General features: G+C 46.2%; 1 protein-coding gene across 3 annotated transcripts in view; it reads left to right on the top strand.

Moving 5' to 3' along the window:
* BNC1 (basonuclin zinc finger protein 1) overlaps positions 1–18,666 on the top strand; it is a 109,200-nt gene that overhangs the window by 85,423 nt on the left and 5,111 nt on the right. For all 3 annotated transcript variants that reach the window (XM_077318128.1, XM_077318127.1, XM_077318129.1), the window contains exons 2-4: positions 9,888–9,990; positions 10,924–11,159; positions 13,953–15,862. In XM_077318128.1, the coding sequence (XP_077174243.1) occupies positions 9,888–9,990; positions 10,924–11,159; positions 13,953–15,862 (2,249 nt within the window). The remainder of the gene's footprint in view (positions 1–9,887; positions 9,991–10,923; positions 11,160–13,952; positions 15,863–18,666) is intronic.

Below are 18,666 nucleotides of genomic sequence, written 5' to 3'. Positions count from 1 at the left end.
TGGTGTTTCAGGAACAGGACCTGTGGATGGTGGGGTTTGGGGAGGAAGGAGTTTCCGCAGGATAAAATGTCAATAAAGTGCAAGGCGGTAATTTTCTCCAAAGGAACTGATCCCTGAAGTCTGAAGATCACTTGTAGGAGAGCTCCCAGAGGCTAACAAGCCTAAAGCAGCTGGGGGGGACACCCCAGGACCATTTTCACTCTCTGGGTGGGAAGGTAGGATAGAAGTGTTTAAAATAAACAAACAAATAATTTGCAATAAAATCAAACTGATAATTCATGGTTCCAACAGCTAAGATCAAAACTCTGTTGAAACTAAGAAAGGAGAAGTGGTATATAAATCTAAAAACCAATAACAATCTTTTAAAAATATTAGGAAGCCAAATGTAAAGGTCTTTGCTCTTATCGAAGTGGCTAACCATCCACTTGGACACCACATGACATTTCAGCAGGAATGATAATTTAAAAGGGGGGGAAAACCCAGGAAAAAAATTTGTCCTTTTAAAATGGCGTAATTGACTTTGTTGGTGCGAAACCGTGAAAAAAACATTGTACAAGTCTCTAACCGTGTAAATAAGATCTGGCGTGCACATCTCACGTGGTTGTGTTCAAAATACAAAGAGAAGTACAAATTGGGGCTGTCTGATCCAGACTATAAAAACCAACTCTTCTTCAAATTTATTTGATTAGGATTATCTCCCCCCACACGCACCGCACTTATTTTTGAAGAGGAAAATGTAATTTGAAATTATTATAGTGATCAGCTGAAAATATATGCTAACGAAAAAAGCATTGAACAGAAATATAGGCAGCTTCTGAGTTCAGAAAATGTTCCTTATTCACTTCCCTTGAAGGTTGCCCCCTTCCCTCCATCAGCACATACCTGCCCTTAATAGTGAGATGATTTATGGGAAAGCCCTCTGCAAACAGACAAGTGCACAACAAAATTTGGATTGGAAGAGCTCTTTTTTGTTTTATATTATAATAATTTTGTAATCCAGTTATTGTTGTAAAAGATAGTGGGGGGAAAAGGGCATATACCATTGGTGTAGTAGTTAAGAGCGGCAGCCTCTAATCTGGTGAGCTGGGTTTGATTCCCTGCTCCTCCACATGTAGCCAGCTGGGTGACCTTGGGCTAGTCACAGTCCTCATAGAGCTGTTCTGACCGAGCAGTAATGTCAGAGCTCTCTCAGCCCCACCGACTTCATAGAATGTCTGCTGTGGGGAGAGGAAGGGAAGGCGATTGTAAGCTGCTTTGGGGTAGTGAAAAGCGGGATATAAAACCCAACCCTTCTTCATTATTTCACCTCTTACCTTTTGCAATTTAAATATAGTAGTAAAGCATTAATACCCTTAGTTACTAGTTACTAAAGATAGCACAGCATTTTGGGTTTTGCAATATTGGGTTTTGCGCCATTTTGGGTTATGCAGACTTGGATTTTCGAGTGGCTGACTACTTTCCCCCAGAACCACACATAATGCCTCCCCCGTGGACTCGGGTTCTGGACCCGAAGCAAAACATCATCAGGACCTCCTCTCCACCCGCTAGTAGTGGGAGGGGGGGGGAGTTGAGCTGCCATTCTTGCCATGCCGGCAATATTGGCAATGTTATTATTGTTTTATGGGGTTTTAATGGGGATTTGCGATATTGTTACCCGCCACGAGCCGCAAGGGAGTGGCGGGCTATAAATCTAATAATAATAATAATAATAATAATAATAATAATAATAATAATAATAATAAAATACAGCTCTTTATCTTTCATAAATTGCTCTTATTAAATCCGGCAACTATAGTATCTATCGTAAAAGAATCCCCCCACGTCCTGTTGTACAACGCACAATTGTATTTTGGCATGGGGAAATGGTTGCCATTGTAGTTGGCCCAACATATATTGCTGAAAGGAACACAAACACACACAAACACACAAGATATGATTTAAGGAGCAAAGATGGATAGCTTTAAAAAGCTGTTTTTTCCCAGCAATTCTTATCCTTATCTTAAATATAAATATATCTCATTTTACTGGACTTAAGTTCCATCGCAAATCATCCCCCTTATATATTTGCAGATGTATGTTTATTTGTTTATTTATTACATTTGTATTCCGCCTTCCCCTAAGGCTCCAAGAAGCCAGCTTCTTGATAAACAACTTTTTTAAATTTCACAGTTTTTGAAATTTCGCTTCGGCTCATCCCTAAAGGATCAAGGTTAGGGCTCCAGTATTGAGAGGTATTGTTTGTTTGATTGTTTAGGGCAGGGGTAGTCAAAAAGCGGCCCTCCAGATGTCCATGGACTACAATTCCCATGTGCCCCTGCCAGCTGGAGGGCCGCAGTTTGACTACTCCTGGTTTAGGGTGTCCAACTTGCAGTGAACCAAGGAGCACACTAGATCTGTTAGCAGACCCAGTTCAGTATGAATCTCCTAGGGGGGAGGGAGAGAGAGAGAGAGAGAGAGAGAGAGAGAGACTAGAAATTGTATTGCTAACAGTCAGTGACCTTGTGAAATGCACAGACAGTAGGAGGAGTTTCGAAACTGCTCTCGTCAAGAATTTCTACCTTAATCCGAAAGCTGATGGTTCCTGATAGCGGTCTGCTTTTTCACGTCGGCCCGACAAATCTGGCAGCTCTGCTCTGGGTCAGCTTGACTCAGGAGCCAATCTGCCTTTACCTTCTAGGAGAAAATGTAAACATAAAGGATGGGTGTGAGGTTTCTCCCACCCCATCCCAGGTTGGTTCTATCTGTTTCAGAAGGAAAGCGTTGAGGGGTAAATGATTGCTCTTTGAGGACTGACTTGTTTACTGTGCAGGTGGGAATATCCTAAAGAGACAAAGTTGCAGGGTTCCCCTTCTGTGCAGGGTGCCCCCCAAAAAGGCCAGCTCTGTTACAAATCTGAGCACTTCTTCTGGTGTGAATATCAGCTTTGTCATGAACTCATTCTATAGGCCTACCTTACAAGACTGTGGTAAGAGTTTCTGAGCTAAAGTAACCTGAACATTTTGGCGACGAATGGAACATATAATAAATATGAATGCGTACTAGCAAAATGGATGTAGTTGTGTAGAATGGGTGTGTGAGAGATAGAGTTACAAAGCTCTAGGTGGGGCCGGGAGATCTCCCAGAATTATAACTGGCCTCCAGACTACAAGAAACAGGGGCCATGGAGAAAACTGCTGCTCTGGAAGGTGTACTCTATGGTAGGGATGGCCAAACTGTGGCTCTCCAGATGTTCATGGACTACAATTCCCATGAGCCCCTGCCAGCATGCTGGCAGGGGCTCATGGGAATTGTAGTCCATGAACATCTGGAGAGCCACAGTTTTTCCAGTCCTGCTGTATGGCATTATACCCCAGCAAGGTACCTCCCCTCTCCTTTCCAGAACCTGCTTTCCCCAGGCTTCACTCTCAAATCTCCAGGAAATTTCCCAACCGAGAGAGATCAAGGTCTTCCAGCCGTGTTCGTAGCCCACCTCTCTCTAGATACAAAGGCATCACATACCTGTGCATTTGAAATGCCACGCTTCCTCCAAAGATCTTAGCTTGGTTCAGGGGTTAACAGCGGTGGCCTCTAGTCTGAAAAAAACAGGTTTGATCCCCCAGTTCTCCTCCAAAGGCTGGGTGACCTTGGGCCAGTCTCAGTTCTCCCAGAGCTCTCTCGTCCTCAGTTATCCCGCAGAGTATCCACTACGGGGAGAGGACGGGGAGGCAATTGTAAGCTGCTTTGAGAATCCTTCAGGTAGTAAAAAGCAGGATACAAGGATAAACCCAACTCTTCCCTCACTTCTTTTTCATAAAAGACTCTTTATCCACAGCAGCTATGTGAGGCAAGCTGCATTACTCCCAACTGCAGAATGTTTATTGATAAGATCTGCCCAGCCCAGTATCATAAAACTCCCTGTTTATTAGGGGTAGGCCCAATCTTCTGCCACATGATCGCGCAGATGCTAGGGATCCCTTTGTAACATTTTATGATCAAAACATTGTACTACAGTTCAAGATAAATATCAGACAGGAAAATCTTGACTCCAAGAGAAATGCCAAGAAGAGGGTCACCTGGAAGTGCCTTCACATCCTCCCCAAATTCCACCAGCCCTGGACCTGGCTCTCAAAATCTTCAGGCTTTTGAAGAGGGAGTGCTGGCCACCCTAATTCAAATGCCACCAATGAGTTGGGTTGTGACAGGTATCGCCCTGCGTCTGGATTGGGCCTGGTTCTTCTCCTTCGTTCTCCCAGTGTGTGGCGCACTGAGAATGGCTCCCGTTTTTTATGAGTTCTGAATGCAACTGAGGCTTTTTCCTTCCCCAGGGACTAGGGCCTAGTCTGCACACATAGGATAATGCACTTTCAATGTGCTTTGGCAGCTGGATGTTCCTGTGCAGAACAGGAAAATCTACTTCGAAAGTGCATTATCCTATGTGTGCAGAATAGGCCCAGGAGACTTAACCACATTTGAATCCTGAGATCTGAGACACACTAAAGTTCCTGCTCAGCTTGATTCAGAAAGGGGAACTGAGGTGCAACGGGCTGTGGGTGAACACGGAGAAATTGTGTCTGTGCTTCCCCACAGATGACAATGGGAACGGGTCAGGGGCTGGGGGTGGCAGCAGTGAGTTACTCAGCAACAGAGGTTTCGGATCTGATTTCCACCCACTCCCATGCAACACGGGGGGAGGAGGGATGTGCTCATGCCCCCAACGTGGATGCAAAAGCCTCTCATGATGTTATCCGTTCAGTCGTGTCTGACCCTCGGCGATTCTGTAGGAAAGTCTCCGCCGTTCGCCCCTGTCTCTGACTGCTTCTTTTAGTTGGTTCATGGTCATCCCTGTATCGGCTTTGATCGTGTCGAGCCAGCGGATCCTTTGGCGACCACGTTTCCTTTTGCCGCTGACCATGCTGAGCATTAATCATTTTTCTAATGAGTTTGATTGCGTGCTGTATCCAAAGTAAGTGAGCTTCAGCCGTAATATCTTCCCTTCCAATGACAAAGTTGGCCTGCCCCTCTCCAAGACGATCTTGTTGGTAACTTTGGCTGCCCATGGTATTCTCAGCATTCGTCTCCAACACCATAATAGGCAAAGCTTATGGGTGGTGTTATGAGCCTCTTGTGGCACAGGGTGGTAAGGCAGCATACATGCAGTCTGAAAGCTCTGCCCATGAGGCTGGGAGTTCGATCCCAGCAGCCGGCTCAAGGTCGACTCAGCCTTCCATCCTTCCGAGGTCGGTAAAATGAGGACCCAGCTTGCTGGGGGGTAAACGGTAATGACTGGGGAAGGCACTGGCAAACCACCCCGTATTGAGTCTGCCATGAAAACGCTGGAGGGCGTCACCCCAAGGGTCAGACATGATTCGGTGCTTGCACAGGGGATACCTCCACCTTTACCTATGGGTGGTGTTAAATTCTTGGGTTCGGAGGAGGCAAGGAGCACTAGGAGTTTCATTGTGATCTCAGCATGATGTTACAAGAGGCAAAACTGAACCAAGAGCCCCCTGAAAACCCTCAACTTATATGCAGTAGCAAACAATGGATCTTCCTCCCATTGCACACTATTGGTCAGTTTCAGTTTACCCTGACTGGATCCAGAAAGCGGGATCTAGATGCGCATTGGTCAGTTACATTGCTTGCTTTGATCCCATCTTGGACCTCAAGCTCAGTCCTTAGCAGAACCACAAGCACAACTCCTGGCCTGATGAGAGATGAGCATCGTGCTCGGTGCAGATGTGAAGAGGAGAAAAGGACTGGAAGAGAGATTGGGCAGGGGGGGGCTGACTTGAGATGGCAAAAGGCAACAGATGTTTGACAAGAATCCACAAGCCATGGAAATGTAGATCTGCAGCAGCCTTTGAGAAATCTGTCCAGGCTGTCGTTCAAGAAGTTTGGAGTGAAGCTTGCCTCCTTGGCACGCTCAAATACTAAACTAGGCAACAAAGAACTTGTTGTAATAAATCACAGCTTCTAGGGGGTGGGTGTTGCCGACGGAGCAAAGTATCACAGGGCTGCGGAAGGGCTGTGGAAGTCTAAGATTGATGCACTGGCTCAGATGAACCAGATTAGAATCATAGAATTATAGATCTGGAAGGGATCTCCAGGGCCATCTAGTCCAACCCCCTGCACAATGCAGGACATTTCTCTACTACCTGCCGGCTGGAATTGGTTTGGGCCCAATTGGGCCTCACACCTGCCCTCCCTGTGCATTTTCACAGTTGTGGACTCAGTTTATTTTCTGATGCACACGCCTTCCATAAAGAGGATTTTGAAGGGGAGGTGCTATCATAGTCAGCGGTGTCCCTTCCCTCCCCCCTCCATCCTGTTTTTAAAAACAGCACTGAAATCTGTTCCACTTAATATTTCTGGTAAGGGCTTGGAGGAGGAGCTGGTCTCATGGCTTAAATGCCACTCAACGCTTAACACCCACTCAGGATGGCTGTCCCGCCTCTGCGTGCCTCCTCCTCCTCCAACCAGCTTGCCTGTCTGTCCAGCAGCCAGCCAATCACCTTCCGTCAGCTGTGCTGTTAGGACTCTCTCCTGTTTCTATACAAAGTTTGTTTCTCTTCTGCATAAAACTCCTTCATTATTTAAAGTCGCTTGATGCTCGACCCTCTTTATCTATTTAAACTCTGCCAGAAACCTCAGCAGACCTCCTTTTTCCAAATCCTTTTCAACTTCTCTTTCCCCTCCTTGCTGGGACCGTTCAGGAGTTCCTTCCAGGACCTCCTTCTCTCTTTATTTATGGAATTGTGGATCTAGCGCTGATCTTAAGGACTCGAGCGCACTTCAGTCTGTGGACGCGACACTGATATTTATGCGCCTGCTGAGGTAATTGAATTGCACTGCCGCTCTATCTGACATCTCGTGATGTCTCGGCTCGAAGAAACATAAAACACCCTCCCCTCCTTAAATGAACCTTTATAAAGCTAATTTATGGCTTTCAGGAGTCCAATTAAAGAATGCTAACCGTTAAGCAAACCTTCTATCTGCATTAAAGCAAAGTGATTCTCAGTCTGACTCCCAGTATGTTGCTGTGTGCTCTGATTTCACTTTGCTCAAGAACGTAGATGTCATTCATGTAGATTCAAGTGGGTAGCCGTGTTGGTCTGAAGTAGCACAACAGAATCAGAGTCCAGGAGGACATTTAACACAAAGAGGGCTTGCACTCGAAAGCTCACACCCTGAATATATCTTTGTTGGTCTTAAAAGTGCCTCTGGACTCTTATTCTATTCATTAACGTAGGTCCTTTTCATCGGTAGCCTCCGCCCTCATAAAGCCCACCTCTAATCCAAACTTTTGTTTTCACAAGATAGGCTCCCTTTCTGCCTGTGGAGTACCTACATGCAAAGGAAGACAGGATGCTGGTGTGTGGTGGCAGAGAGACATGCCAAGCTCAGGTCTAAACATCTGGAAGAAGTTCCTGACAGTCCAAGCGGTTTCTTGCTGGAACAGGCTTCCTCGGGAGGTGGTGGGTTCTCCATCTTTGGAGATTTTTAAACAGAGGCTGGAGAGCCATCTGACAGAGAGGCTGATTCTGTGAAGGCTCAAGGGGGTGGCAGGTGACAGTGGATGAGCGATTGGGATGTGAGTGTCCTGCATAGTGCAGGGGGTTGGACTAGATCTGGGGTAGTCAACCTGTGGTCCTTCAGATGTTCATGGACTACAATTCCCATGAGCCCCTGTCAGAAAATGCTGTAAATAAATAAATACATTCTGCACATAAAGTGTACAAAACACAGACAAAAAGAAATTAGGGAATGTTTGCTTATCTGTATAAAGCAAAAGCTAGAAATATGGCTCATGGCTAAAAGAAATTCAGTAGGTAAACAGAAGATAGTATCCTTGTAAGGATGTGCGGGGCAGAGGGAATAGAGAATTACTTTCAGAGGAAATGGGATGATTTACGAGATATTAGAATCAATAGGTGGACCCATCAACTTTGGAAAGGTTTATTTTCCCCCATATGATTGTTTCTTTACAATGTTTAATATATTAAGTGAAATTCTCTCTTCTGTGAAGTATCAAAAGGCCTTTTTGAGTTTTCTATCCAGTTAACCTACTCAAGAGTGAGTTAACCTATTCAAGCGGTGTAGCAGTGGTGATAAATTGTTATGCAAAGGTTCTGTTTTTTTATATTGTTGCCAGTTAGTTGTGTCTCAGAAGGAACTAGGAAGTCCAAATGGCTTCAGAACATGTGAAGCAAAGTGGTCCAAGCCTCCCAGCTCAGCAGTGCGAACGTAGTAGTAGTAGTAGTAGTAGTAGTAGTAGTAGTAGTAGTAGTAGTAGTAGTAGTAGTCATCGTCGTCATAGTTGTATACAACATCTATTCGCTTGCCCGTTGCTCCCTCCTTAAAATTGGCTGCAGAATGGGAAAAGACAACTGGTGAATTGACACCAATTTTTATTGTTGGTTGCCTCGGCAAAGCGAACAAGTAGGAAACGAAAGCTACAGCTGTTACCCTCTTCCCAGCAGCTGGCATTCTGAAGTTCACTGTCTCTGAACATGGACGTTTCATGGAGCTGTCATGTCTATCATTTGTGTACAGCCCTATCCTTCATGGCACTAAATACATTTGTGTTGCAATCAGTGTTGCTTCAAGACTTCTGCGAGCGTAATTGTGCTTTTCTTTTGTAGGGATGTTACCAAATCTCGTGGCACACACCATTTCTGTTTTAAAAAATCCTGTTCTGTACAGGATTTTTTAAAGAATGGAGAATCATTCATTTCCATGAGAACTCAATTGCATTTTGGCTGGATTGGGATTATATGTAATTGTTCGTCTGCGTAATAATCCTTGATTTAAAAAATAAATTGCATGTATGTAACAAGCTTCCTGAATGCATGGTAATGCTCAAGACCAGGGGTAGTCAAACTGCGGCCCTCCAGATGTCCATGGACTACAATTCCCAGGAGCCCCTGCCAGCATTCGCTGGCAGGGGCTCCTGGGAATTGTAGTCCATGGACATCTGGAGGGCTGCAGTTTGACTACCCCTGCTCAAGACCTTATGCAGGCAAGCCCCTGAGGGAATAGGTCCCTCAGAGAGCCCTTCAACTGGCTGCTAACTGGTTGGTGGTCCCCAGCCCCTTTTCATCCCCGGCTCCAACTTGGTGGAATGAGCTCCCTGAGGAGATCAGACCCTGACAGAACTCGAACAGTTTCTCAGGAGATGCAAAATGGAGCTCTTCTGCCAAGCTTATGGCTGAGCCAGCTGGTTAGGAGCACAGACTTCTAATCTAGCAAGCCAGGTTTGATTCCCTGCTCCCCCACATGCAGCCAACTGGGTGACCTTGGGCTCACCACAGCAGTGATAAAGCTGTTCTGATTGAGCAGTGATATCAGGGCTCTCTCAGCCTCACCCACCCCACAGGGTGTCTGTTGTGGGGAGAGGAATGGGAAGGCGACTATAAGCCACTTTGAGATTGCTTCAGGTAGAGAAAAACGGCATATAAGAACCAACTCTTCTTCCTCAGTAATATCAGGGCTCTCTCAGCCTCACCTACCTCACAGGGTGTCTGTTGTGGGGAGAGGAAAGGGAAGGTGACTGTAAACCACTTTGAGATTGCTTCAGGTAGAGAAAAGTGGCATATAAGAACCTTCTTCTGAGACCCGTGGAATCAAAATACAATCTGATTAGGACATCCCCATTCCCTTACAAGCCTAGCGGTTCTAATTTTAATGTATCTTTCCAATTGACCTTAAACTGTATTTTAAACATTTTACCCAACTTCTATTGAACTTGTATTTTCTTGGCTTTTATACTGATTGTTCTATTCATGTCTGTGTTGTTTACCCCCCTAAGGCGTCCAATCACGAGGGAGGGGTATAGAAGTTACATAATAAACAAATAAGCAAATGTTACGATGGTCCTTTTTTATCATTAAGCATATTTGATCTTTCAGGCGATCCGGTGCACCCTGGTAAACTGCAGCTGTCAGCATTTTAAACCTGGGAAAATCAACCAGCGCCAATGTGACCAGTGTCGGCATGGATGGGTGGCACATGGTAATAAAGCGCAAACCACAAAGACACACACGACCACTTCCCAGACCACAGACTAGATGTGCAAACTGAACAATGGCTAGATCAATGTCTCGTTTCCGTCTGCAGTATATTAACCTAGCTAAATGCCACATCACTGAAAGTGTCCACAGATTCACACAAGGACAATGTCAAATATACTGAACACATTTGGATCCCCATCTTCTTCAATAGTATTACTAGTAACAATTCAATTTGTGATGTGTTTCACATTGTAAAATACTGACTTGGATCCAGCAGATAGAAGAGAGGGTAGTAGCTAATTCTCACCTCCTGCTGTAGACTTCCCAGTCCCTGTTTGGGGTTGGGATATTCGGGACTGCAACGGGAGAGAGAGGAAACTGCTGGGGTTGGTCAACCGTGAAACTGCTACAACGTAAACAATCTATCTTTCATAGTTATATCATATGATGACAACACTAGGGGCCAAGCCTGTTGCATTCACGAATACAACGGGCACTAGATTCGGGGGTGGGGGGTGGAAGAACACTGTGGACGGCCTCCCCGTCCCCCCAGGGCCTGGAAAGGCTGCAGGCAGCTGCTATGGAACTCACCAGCAGGGGGAGCTCTCACACAGCAGGGATCTGCAGCCTCCAAGCCTCGGAGGGAAGTGGAAGGAGGAGGGGGTGGTCAGGGGTGGGGGACGGAAGGCGATTGGCTGGCCACCGGACAGACAGGCAAGCCGGTTGGAGGAGGAGGCATTCAGGGGCGGGACAGCTGCCCTGAGTGGGTGTTAAGCGCTGAGTGACAATTAAGCCATGAGACCAGCTCCTCCTCCTAGCCCTTACCAGAAATATTAAGTGGAACAGATGTTCTCACATCCCAAGGGCATTGTATATCTTCTTTTTAAAAATCATACCCATTGTAATATAACTTTTTTTTTTATCTTCTTTTCAGCTTTAAGCAAACTAAGGATCCCCAATCTATATCCAACGACCCAGGTAGAAATAGTCCAGTCCAATGTGGTTTTTGACATCAGCAGTCTCATGCTGTACGGAACCCAAGCCGTCCCTGTCCGCCTCAAAATTCTCCTAGATCGCCTTTTCAGCGTCCTAAAGCAAGAAGAAGTAGTACAGATTCTCCACGCGCTTGACTGGACGCTTCAAGACTACATTCGTGGATATGTCTTACAAGTAAGCGGAGTGATACTTTGTCAAAAGTGGGGTGGCCGGAGTAATAGCACAACAGGAATAGAGTGGGATACTTTGAATTGGAAACCTGCAGCCAAAGAAGTGGCTGGTAAATCCAAATCATTAAAGGAAATGGTTCCTCATTTCCTTGGCGCTGTGGCTAAGAGCCAGCTTGGTGTAGTGGTTAAGAGCAGCGGCTTCTAATCTGTTCGATTGCCCAATCTTCCGTGTGTAGCCAGCTCGGTGACTTTAGACTCATCACAGTCCTGATAATACTGTAGTCCTGTCAGGGCTCTCTCAGCCCCACCTACCTCACAGGGTCTCTGTTGTGGGGAGAGGAAGGGAAGGCGATTGTAAGCCGCTTTGAGACTCCTTCGGGTAGAGAAAAGTGGCATATAAGCACCAACTCTTCTTCTTCTTCAGTAATATCAGGGCTCTCTCAGCCTCACCTCCCTCACAGGGTGTCTGTTGTGGGGAGAGAAAAGGGAAGGCAACTGCAAGCCACTTTGAGACTCCTTCAGGTAGAGAAAAGCAGGGTTTAAAACCAATTCTTATTCTTCTTGCTTTTTTGCAATTGTTTGCTGCCCGAGTTGCCCGTCTTTTCTGCCATATGCCTTGAATCTCCTTCACCTTCTTTTCCCTCGGGGTTTGCGTTACTGGTACAAATGACTACTCTACACCTTTTCTTCAGCCACTTTCTCTCTAGGCCCCTTGCCCTCCAAAGCTGCCCCTGTTTGCTTGATTCATGTGACGTTCTAATCCCAACCAAACTAACAACTTCCCCTTTCCGTCATGGAAGGTGCCCTGCAAATATTGTGACACTTTTAATCCCCCGGGTGTTGAAATGTCTGTAAATATTCTATAGCATCTCAGCACCTCGACCAATGTCAGAGGCCTTGCTTCCCAAAGTACAATGAAATATAGATATTCATAATATTTTCATGGTTCAGATGATGTCACTTCGAATTCCGCTGGAATCAAAGCCATTACACGAGGGCCCTGAAGTTAGTTCGGTATGTTTAGTCAAATGCACATCCTTGCTCTCCAGTCTGCATTCTCATTTTTAATGTAAAGTAATGCCCTGATTTACGTTATGACACAACTAAATATTTAATGGCACTGGATAATTTGGCTTTTTAGTGTTAGGATTAAAAAAGATGGACTCAATTACCTTGAACCTTTTTTGGCATGAAAAATTGATGACGGTACATTCTTCTTCGTCTTAGAAGACTCCGCATGCACCGTGAGAACTCTCTGTAGGCCATCAGATACATGTGCTGTGATAAAATATTTATTGTAGTTATTGGGAAAAGTTAGGTATGGCTGTAGTTTGAAAGAACTCCAACACTCCAGTGTAATTACAGCTGTGCTCCGCGAACACTGACAAAGGATCGATAGAGGTTCATTTGTTCTCTGATCTTAGTTGCTTGGAAGGTGATTAAACTTGCAGAGAAAGAATACTTGACTTAAACGTGGAACTAGGTCTCCTTCTGATTGCTCCGTCTCTTCACTTCATGCTTGAAGAAGAAGAAGAAGAGTTGGTTCTTATATGCCGCTTTTCCCCACCCGAAGGAGGCTCAAAGCGGCTTACAGTCGCCTTCCCATTCCTCTCCCCACAACAGACACCCTGTGGGGTGGGTGAGGCTGAGAGAGCGCTGATATCACTGCCCGGTCAGGACAGTTTTCTCAGTGCCGTGGCGAGCCCAAGGTCACCCAGCTGGTTGCATGTGGGGGAGCGCAGAATCGAACCCGGCATGCCAGATTAGAAGTCCGCACTCCTAACCACTACACCAAACTGGCTCTCTTGCATTTTGTTTCACTGGTGCACATCTTCATTGTTATGGGGCGCTTGCAAGAACATGGGTGCTTTGAGCATGTGTGTGCTATGCTCGGAAAAATTCAGAAATTTCTGTGTTGGACAGTGTCCCCATCCAGTATAGAACCATAGAATCATAGAGTTGGAAGGGAGCATGCAGGCCATCTAGTCCAACTCCCTGCTCAACGCAGGATCAGCCCTAAGCATCAGCCCTAAGTATGGGCAGGCCAAAGTGACTGGTAGCAAATTAAGCAGCTGTCGCACAGTTGTAACCATTAATGCACTTTCAATATGCTTTCAATGCACTTTGGCGATCGTTTCAACTGGATTCTCCTGTGAGAAACAGGAAATTCCAGTTGTGAACGACTGCTAAAGTGCATTGAAAGTGCAGAATGCAGGATAACTACATCCCCACCTGCCCTTATCACTTCCTGTTGGGACCAGTGTACGGTGCTGTACATGTTGCACAGTAGGTTACGGCAAAGGGGAGAAATTGCAAGATGGCAGAGAGAATTCTGCCACGGCCTGATTTCCCCATTTCTGTGGGAAATTTAAAGACTGCAGATCTAGATCAGGCTTTCTCAACCAGGGTTTTGTCACAACCCTGGAAGGGTTTCCTGAATGGGTGGGAGTTCATTCATTTTTTAAAATGTGTTACAACTGGCCCTTCTTCCAAAATGGCCACTGGATGGGCCTGCAGGGGGTGGGATGGGGAGGGGCCCCAGGTGGGCGTGTCCCAACCCTGTTCTGCACTTTTATGCCACTTCTGGGGTTTTTTGAAGCCTTGAAGAACAATTCAGGGGTTTCTCAACGATGAAAAAAAGCTGAGAAAGGCTGGTCTAGATTTTAGCTGTAGACCATATTGAAATATAGATATTCCCAATACTTGATTAGGTGCTTGTGTGCATTAAAGGTCAGCGCATCTTTTTCACATGCTCTGTAAATGTGTGTTTGTGTGTTTCCCTACCCTCTTTTTAAAGGATGCCTCAGGAAAGGTGCTGGATCACTGGAGTATCATGACCAGTGAAGAAGAGCTGGCGACTCTGCAGCAGTTTCTTCGTTTTGGGGAGACCAAGTCCATTGTGGAGCTGATGGCCATTCAGGAGAAAGAAGGCCAATCGATTGTCATCCCCGCAACAGCACCCAATATGGATATCCGGGCGTTTATAGAAAGCTACAGCCAGCGGAGTCCAAGTCTACCTTCTTCCATGGACAAGATGAACCCTGTTAGCATACATCCCTTTGAAAGTGTTGTCAACAATATGGCTTTCATGCTGCCCTTTCAGTTTTTTAGTCCCATCCCTCCCCCACTGATAGGCACCCTGCCGGAAAGGCTTTTGATGGAGCAGGCTCAGGACCAGAGCAGTGAACTTAAACAAGACGTTCAAGTGCCATTCCCGGAAAGCAACTTCTTAAATTGCGGCTCTTCGTTTCGAGCCGAAAAGGAGAAGGCCGCTGACAGCCCCTATATCACTTCCGATCCTGAGGACGGCATTCCGGCGAGCGAATCCACTTCCCGAAATCTGATCGCCAAGCTTGAAATGAGCCGGGGGTCTCCGGAGAGCAAGACGAAATCGGCTGACAAAAATGGAACCAGCACGAGGAAAGGGCGCGTATATTGCACCGCGTGCGAGAAGACGTTTTACGACAAGGGGACCCTCAAGATCCACTATAACGCGGTCCATCTGAAAATCAAACACAAGTGCACAATTGACGGGTGCAACATGGTGTTTAGCTCCCTGCGGAGCCGTAACCGTCACAGCGCCAATCCCAACCCGAGGCTTCACATGCCGATGAACAGAAACAACCGTGATAAAGACCTGAGAAACGGATTGGCCATCGCTGGACTGGAGGACAACAAACGAACGGACTTTACCATTTTGCCTCCGGATACCAGATCCCTTTCAAGCTATGCTAACTCTTGTACTGATTCGAAGGTACAGCAGAATTTCCATGGTACGGGACAAAATGGGATTCTGTTTCCAAACCTGAAGACGGTCCAACCCGTTCTTCCATTCTATCGCAGCCCTGTCACACCAGCCGAGCTTGCCAATACGCCAGGGACGCTCCCTTCTCTACCTCTGGTTTCCTCATCAGTACCCGAACCACTGAATTCTAACGAATCAGCTTTTGACTTGCTACCCAAGAAGAAATCTCGGAAGTCCAGCATGCCCATCAAGATCGAGAAAGAAGCGGTCAAAACGACGAGTGTGACCCACGAAGCCGCCAGCTCAGAAGATGACATGCCTACGCAGGTTGTAAGTGCGGGGCATGTTGAGGTGTCGTGCGAATCTCGGATAGAAACAGATAAGAATCACCCGGTGGAAAAGCAACCCCCTTCAGGTGACGCGTGGAAATCCATTTCTGAGGTTGGAGAGCCGAAATATTTTGAATCCGCCAAGCTCAACGAGGCATACACCATTGTGGGCAGATCACACAGCCCTGAAAAAGAGAATCCAGAACATAGCCAGGTGCTAAAAACGGTTTCTCGTCAAAAGGTCTATGAAGACCCCAACCAGCACGGTGATGTGATCAAAGCAATGACTGAATCACAGATCTATTTTAAAGAGACGTTGAATTACAGAATTCCTATGAATGACTGCTCTGGACTGCAACATCAATTGCTGATGGAAGAGGGTTTCCACTCCTTGGGCAAACAGGTTGTTACCCTTTCTGATTCTGAAGACTTCCAAGCTATGGATCACGTCAGTCAACATGCATTAGGGGTTCAGAAGGAAGACGGTCGCTTCCACTGTGACATCTGTCAGAAGACCTTTAAAAACCCATACAGTGTGAAAATGCATTTTAAAAACGTACACCTGAAAGAAATGCACATTTGCACAGTGGAGGGATGCAACGCAGCTTTTCCGTCTCGTAGAAGTCGAGACAGGTAAGAAAAGGGTGAATGAAATGGTTTCTTTTCTTGTTTTTAACAATGGGCTGACGGAGCCTCGTTTGAGAGGCAAATATGTTTTGAAGAATCGTGCTGTGGGTTTTTCCTCTGTTGTTCTCCACACCTTATCAGAACGCTGCCATAATGAAAATGCGCTGAACAAAGCCGAGCTTTCCCTGAGACATGAGCAGAACGTTTCCTTGCTGACTTGACTGCATTTGTGGAAGGAAATTTTTGAAAAGGGGGCATGGTCTTCTATTTTATATGTATTTTCATATCTTTTAAAATATTTTAATACAAAATACACAGCACAAGTGTATTAATTAATACAAAATACGCAGCACAAAATACACAGCACAAAATACACAGCACAAGCGGCCAGTATGTGTGTGCGGCCGCACATGTGTGCATGCGTATTTGGTCAAACAAATATTTATTTAAGTTTATGATGTAGGGTACTTAAGCCAGATATCCTGGCAAACAGATCTAAGTATCTTGCTCTAGGACACCACTAGTGTGCTGGCCAGATGGGGATATTGTAGCTTCTAGTTCAACTGTTACCTCAGGTAAAACAAGAGGATAATACTAGGGTTACCAGATGTCTTCTTTATAGAGGATATTTCTTGTTTTTTGATGTCCATCCTATTTTGGTCTCTTTTTTAAAAAAATCTGATCAAAATGTCCTCTTTTGCAGTTGCAAGATTAGCAATATTCCTAGTTAGTCGCAGTGATCCCTGCACAGTTTAAATAAAATGAGATCTGTCGTAAGATCACTTGACTATATCCATCATCCAGGAAATGTGGCCTCTGTTTTGCTTTCAAAATACAGTCACCCTAGACCAGACTCTCCCAACCAGGGTTTCACGAAACCCTGGGGTTTCTCGAGGCCCTGAAAGGATTTTCCAAATGGGTGGAAGTTGATATTTAATATATTTTTAAAATATGGTAACGTTTCTCGGGTGATATGACTATATATGGTCATGTCAACCCCCCTCCCCAATGGCCAATGATGGGTCTGGAGGGGGTGGGGAGGGGAGGAGCCCTGGGTGGGCGTGTCCACAGCTCTGCTTCCAAATCCTATTCTGTGTGATTGTGCCACTTCTGGGGTTTCTCAAAGCCTTGAAGAATGTCTCAGGAGGTTCACAATGGTAAAAAAAGAAGTTGAGAAAGACAGATGTAGACAATACAGCTCTGTTATAAAGCTCAGAGCCTGTCTTGGCTCCAAGCCTGCACAAGTGAAGATCAAGCGACTTTCTGACTGTCTTCTACCCCGTCCACTTTTCTGCTCAAGTTTATTGTGCCTCCAGACCCCCAGTTCTGAGGACATTGGTGGCGGAAAATGTTGTCAAGTTGCAGCTGACTTACGGCAACCCCCTGGGTTTTCAAGGGAAGAGGCAAACAGAGGTGGATTAAGAGAAAATCTGTAAGCCCGTTAGATGAGGACATGCCTAACTGCCTTTCACTGAGTGAGTCTGTTGGTTCATCTTGGTCTGTCTTTGCTCCTCTGTGGCCTATTATGCACAGCTGCCGAAACGGCGATTTCAGATCACAGGGAAAACGCGGAGGGGGAAGGAGCGAAGCAAACCGCTTACGCACGGGACGGGATGTAATGGCGGCAAAACCCAGAGTAACCGATTATGCACGCAGCGACTACTTCTGGTTGCGCCCTGGTCGCCCGGAAGCTCCGCCTTCTCCCGCGTTTCGCTAACGCGGCTTTTTCGGCGGCCTGCACCAAATCTGCGGCCGGTTGCAGCTGGGTCCGTGCGTTATCGGTGATTTTAGGCAACGCCATTCCACCCCGAATGCAGACCTTCCCCTCCGTGCATAATGGGCCTGTGTGACGCTGACTCTCCAGGGTCACAGGCAGAGAAAGGTCTTTCTCAACACCTACTAGCTTCGGCACTTAATGGGAGACCGAGCCTGGACATTTCTGTATGGAAAACAGGCGCTCTGCCTCTGAGTCACAGCCCTTCTTGAGAAAAATTATTAGGATGAAGAAAGGAGCCCACAAGATCACTGAGGTCCCATCGGATCGTCCTGTTGATCTCATTAATGATGTACAATTCAACGCCTCCTGCCCCATCCACGCAATGTTATGGGCTTTTATGTATTTTTCATGCAGTGCTCAAGTAAGGAATGTGCAGATACTCAAAAACAGATAACAAGCATTCTCCCCTTCTTTCTAGTCTCTCTCTCTCTGCCTCTCTCTGATACGTTAATTAGTCATTTTTAGGCGTGGAACCATTTTGTGCACCCCAGCCTAGATGGTTGTGGATTTCAAGATCTGAAATTCCCTGTTCTATTGGCCCAGATATCCTGCTGCTGCACAAAAAAATCTCCAATATTTCATGGTTCAAATTTTCTCTTCCCCCCAACAGCTTTAAAAAAGGTAAAGGTATCCCCTGTGCAAGCACCGAGTCATGTCTGACCCTTGGGGTGACGCCCTCCAGCGTTTTCATGGCAGACTCAATACGGGGTGGTTTGCCAGTGCCTTCCCCAGTCATTACCGTTTACCCCCCAGCAAGCTGGGTGCTCATTTTACCGACCTCGGAAGGATGGAAGGCTGAGTCAACCTTGAGCCGGCTGCTGGGATTGAACTCCCAACCTCATGGGCAAAGCATTCAGGCAGCTGCCTTACCGCTCTGCGCCACAAGAGGCTCTTACCCCAACAGCTTTATCACAATACTATTGTGTTGGGTTACAGACAAAAGCTACAGTGGGGCCTCTCTGCCTGACTTCCTGTCCTCCATTAGCCACCAAAAGCAGGACAAACTGTTAATGACCTAAAATTATATCCAACC

This window comes from Paroedura picta, chromosome 18 (assembly GCF_049243985.1).
Source record: "Paroedura picta isolate Pp20150507F chromosome 18, Ppicta_v3.0, whole genome shotgun sequence".
NCBI lineage: Eukaryota > Metazoa > Chordata > Lepidosauria > Squamata > Gekkonidae > Paroedura > Paroedura picta.
The sequence above is the reverse complement of the archived record's forward strand: the minus strand, read 5'-3'. Positions and strand labels throughout refer to the sequence as shown.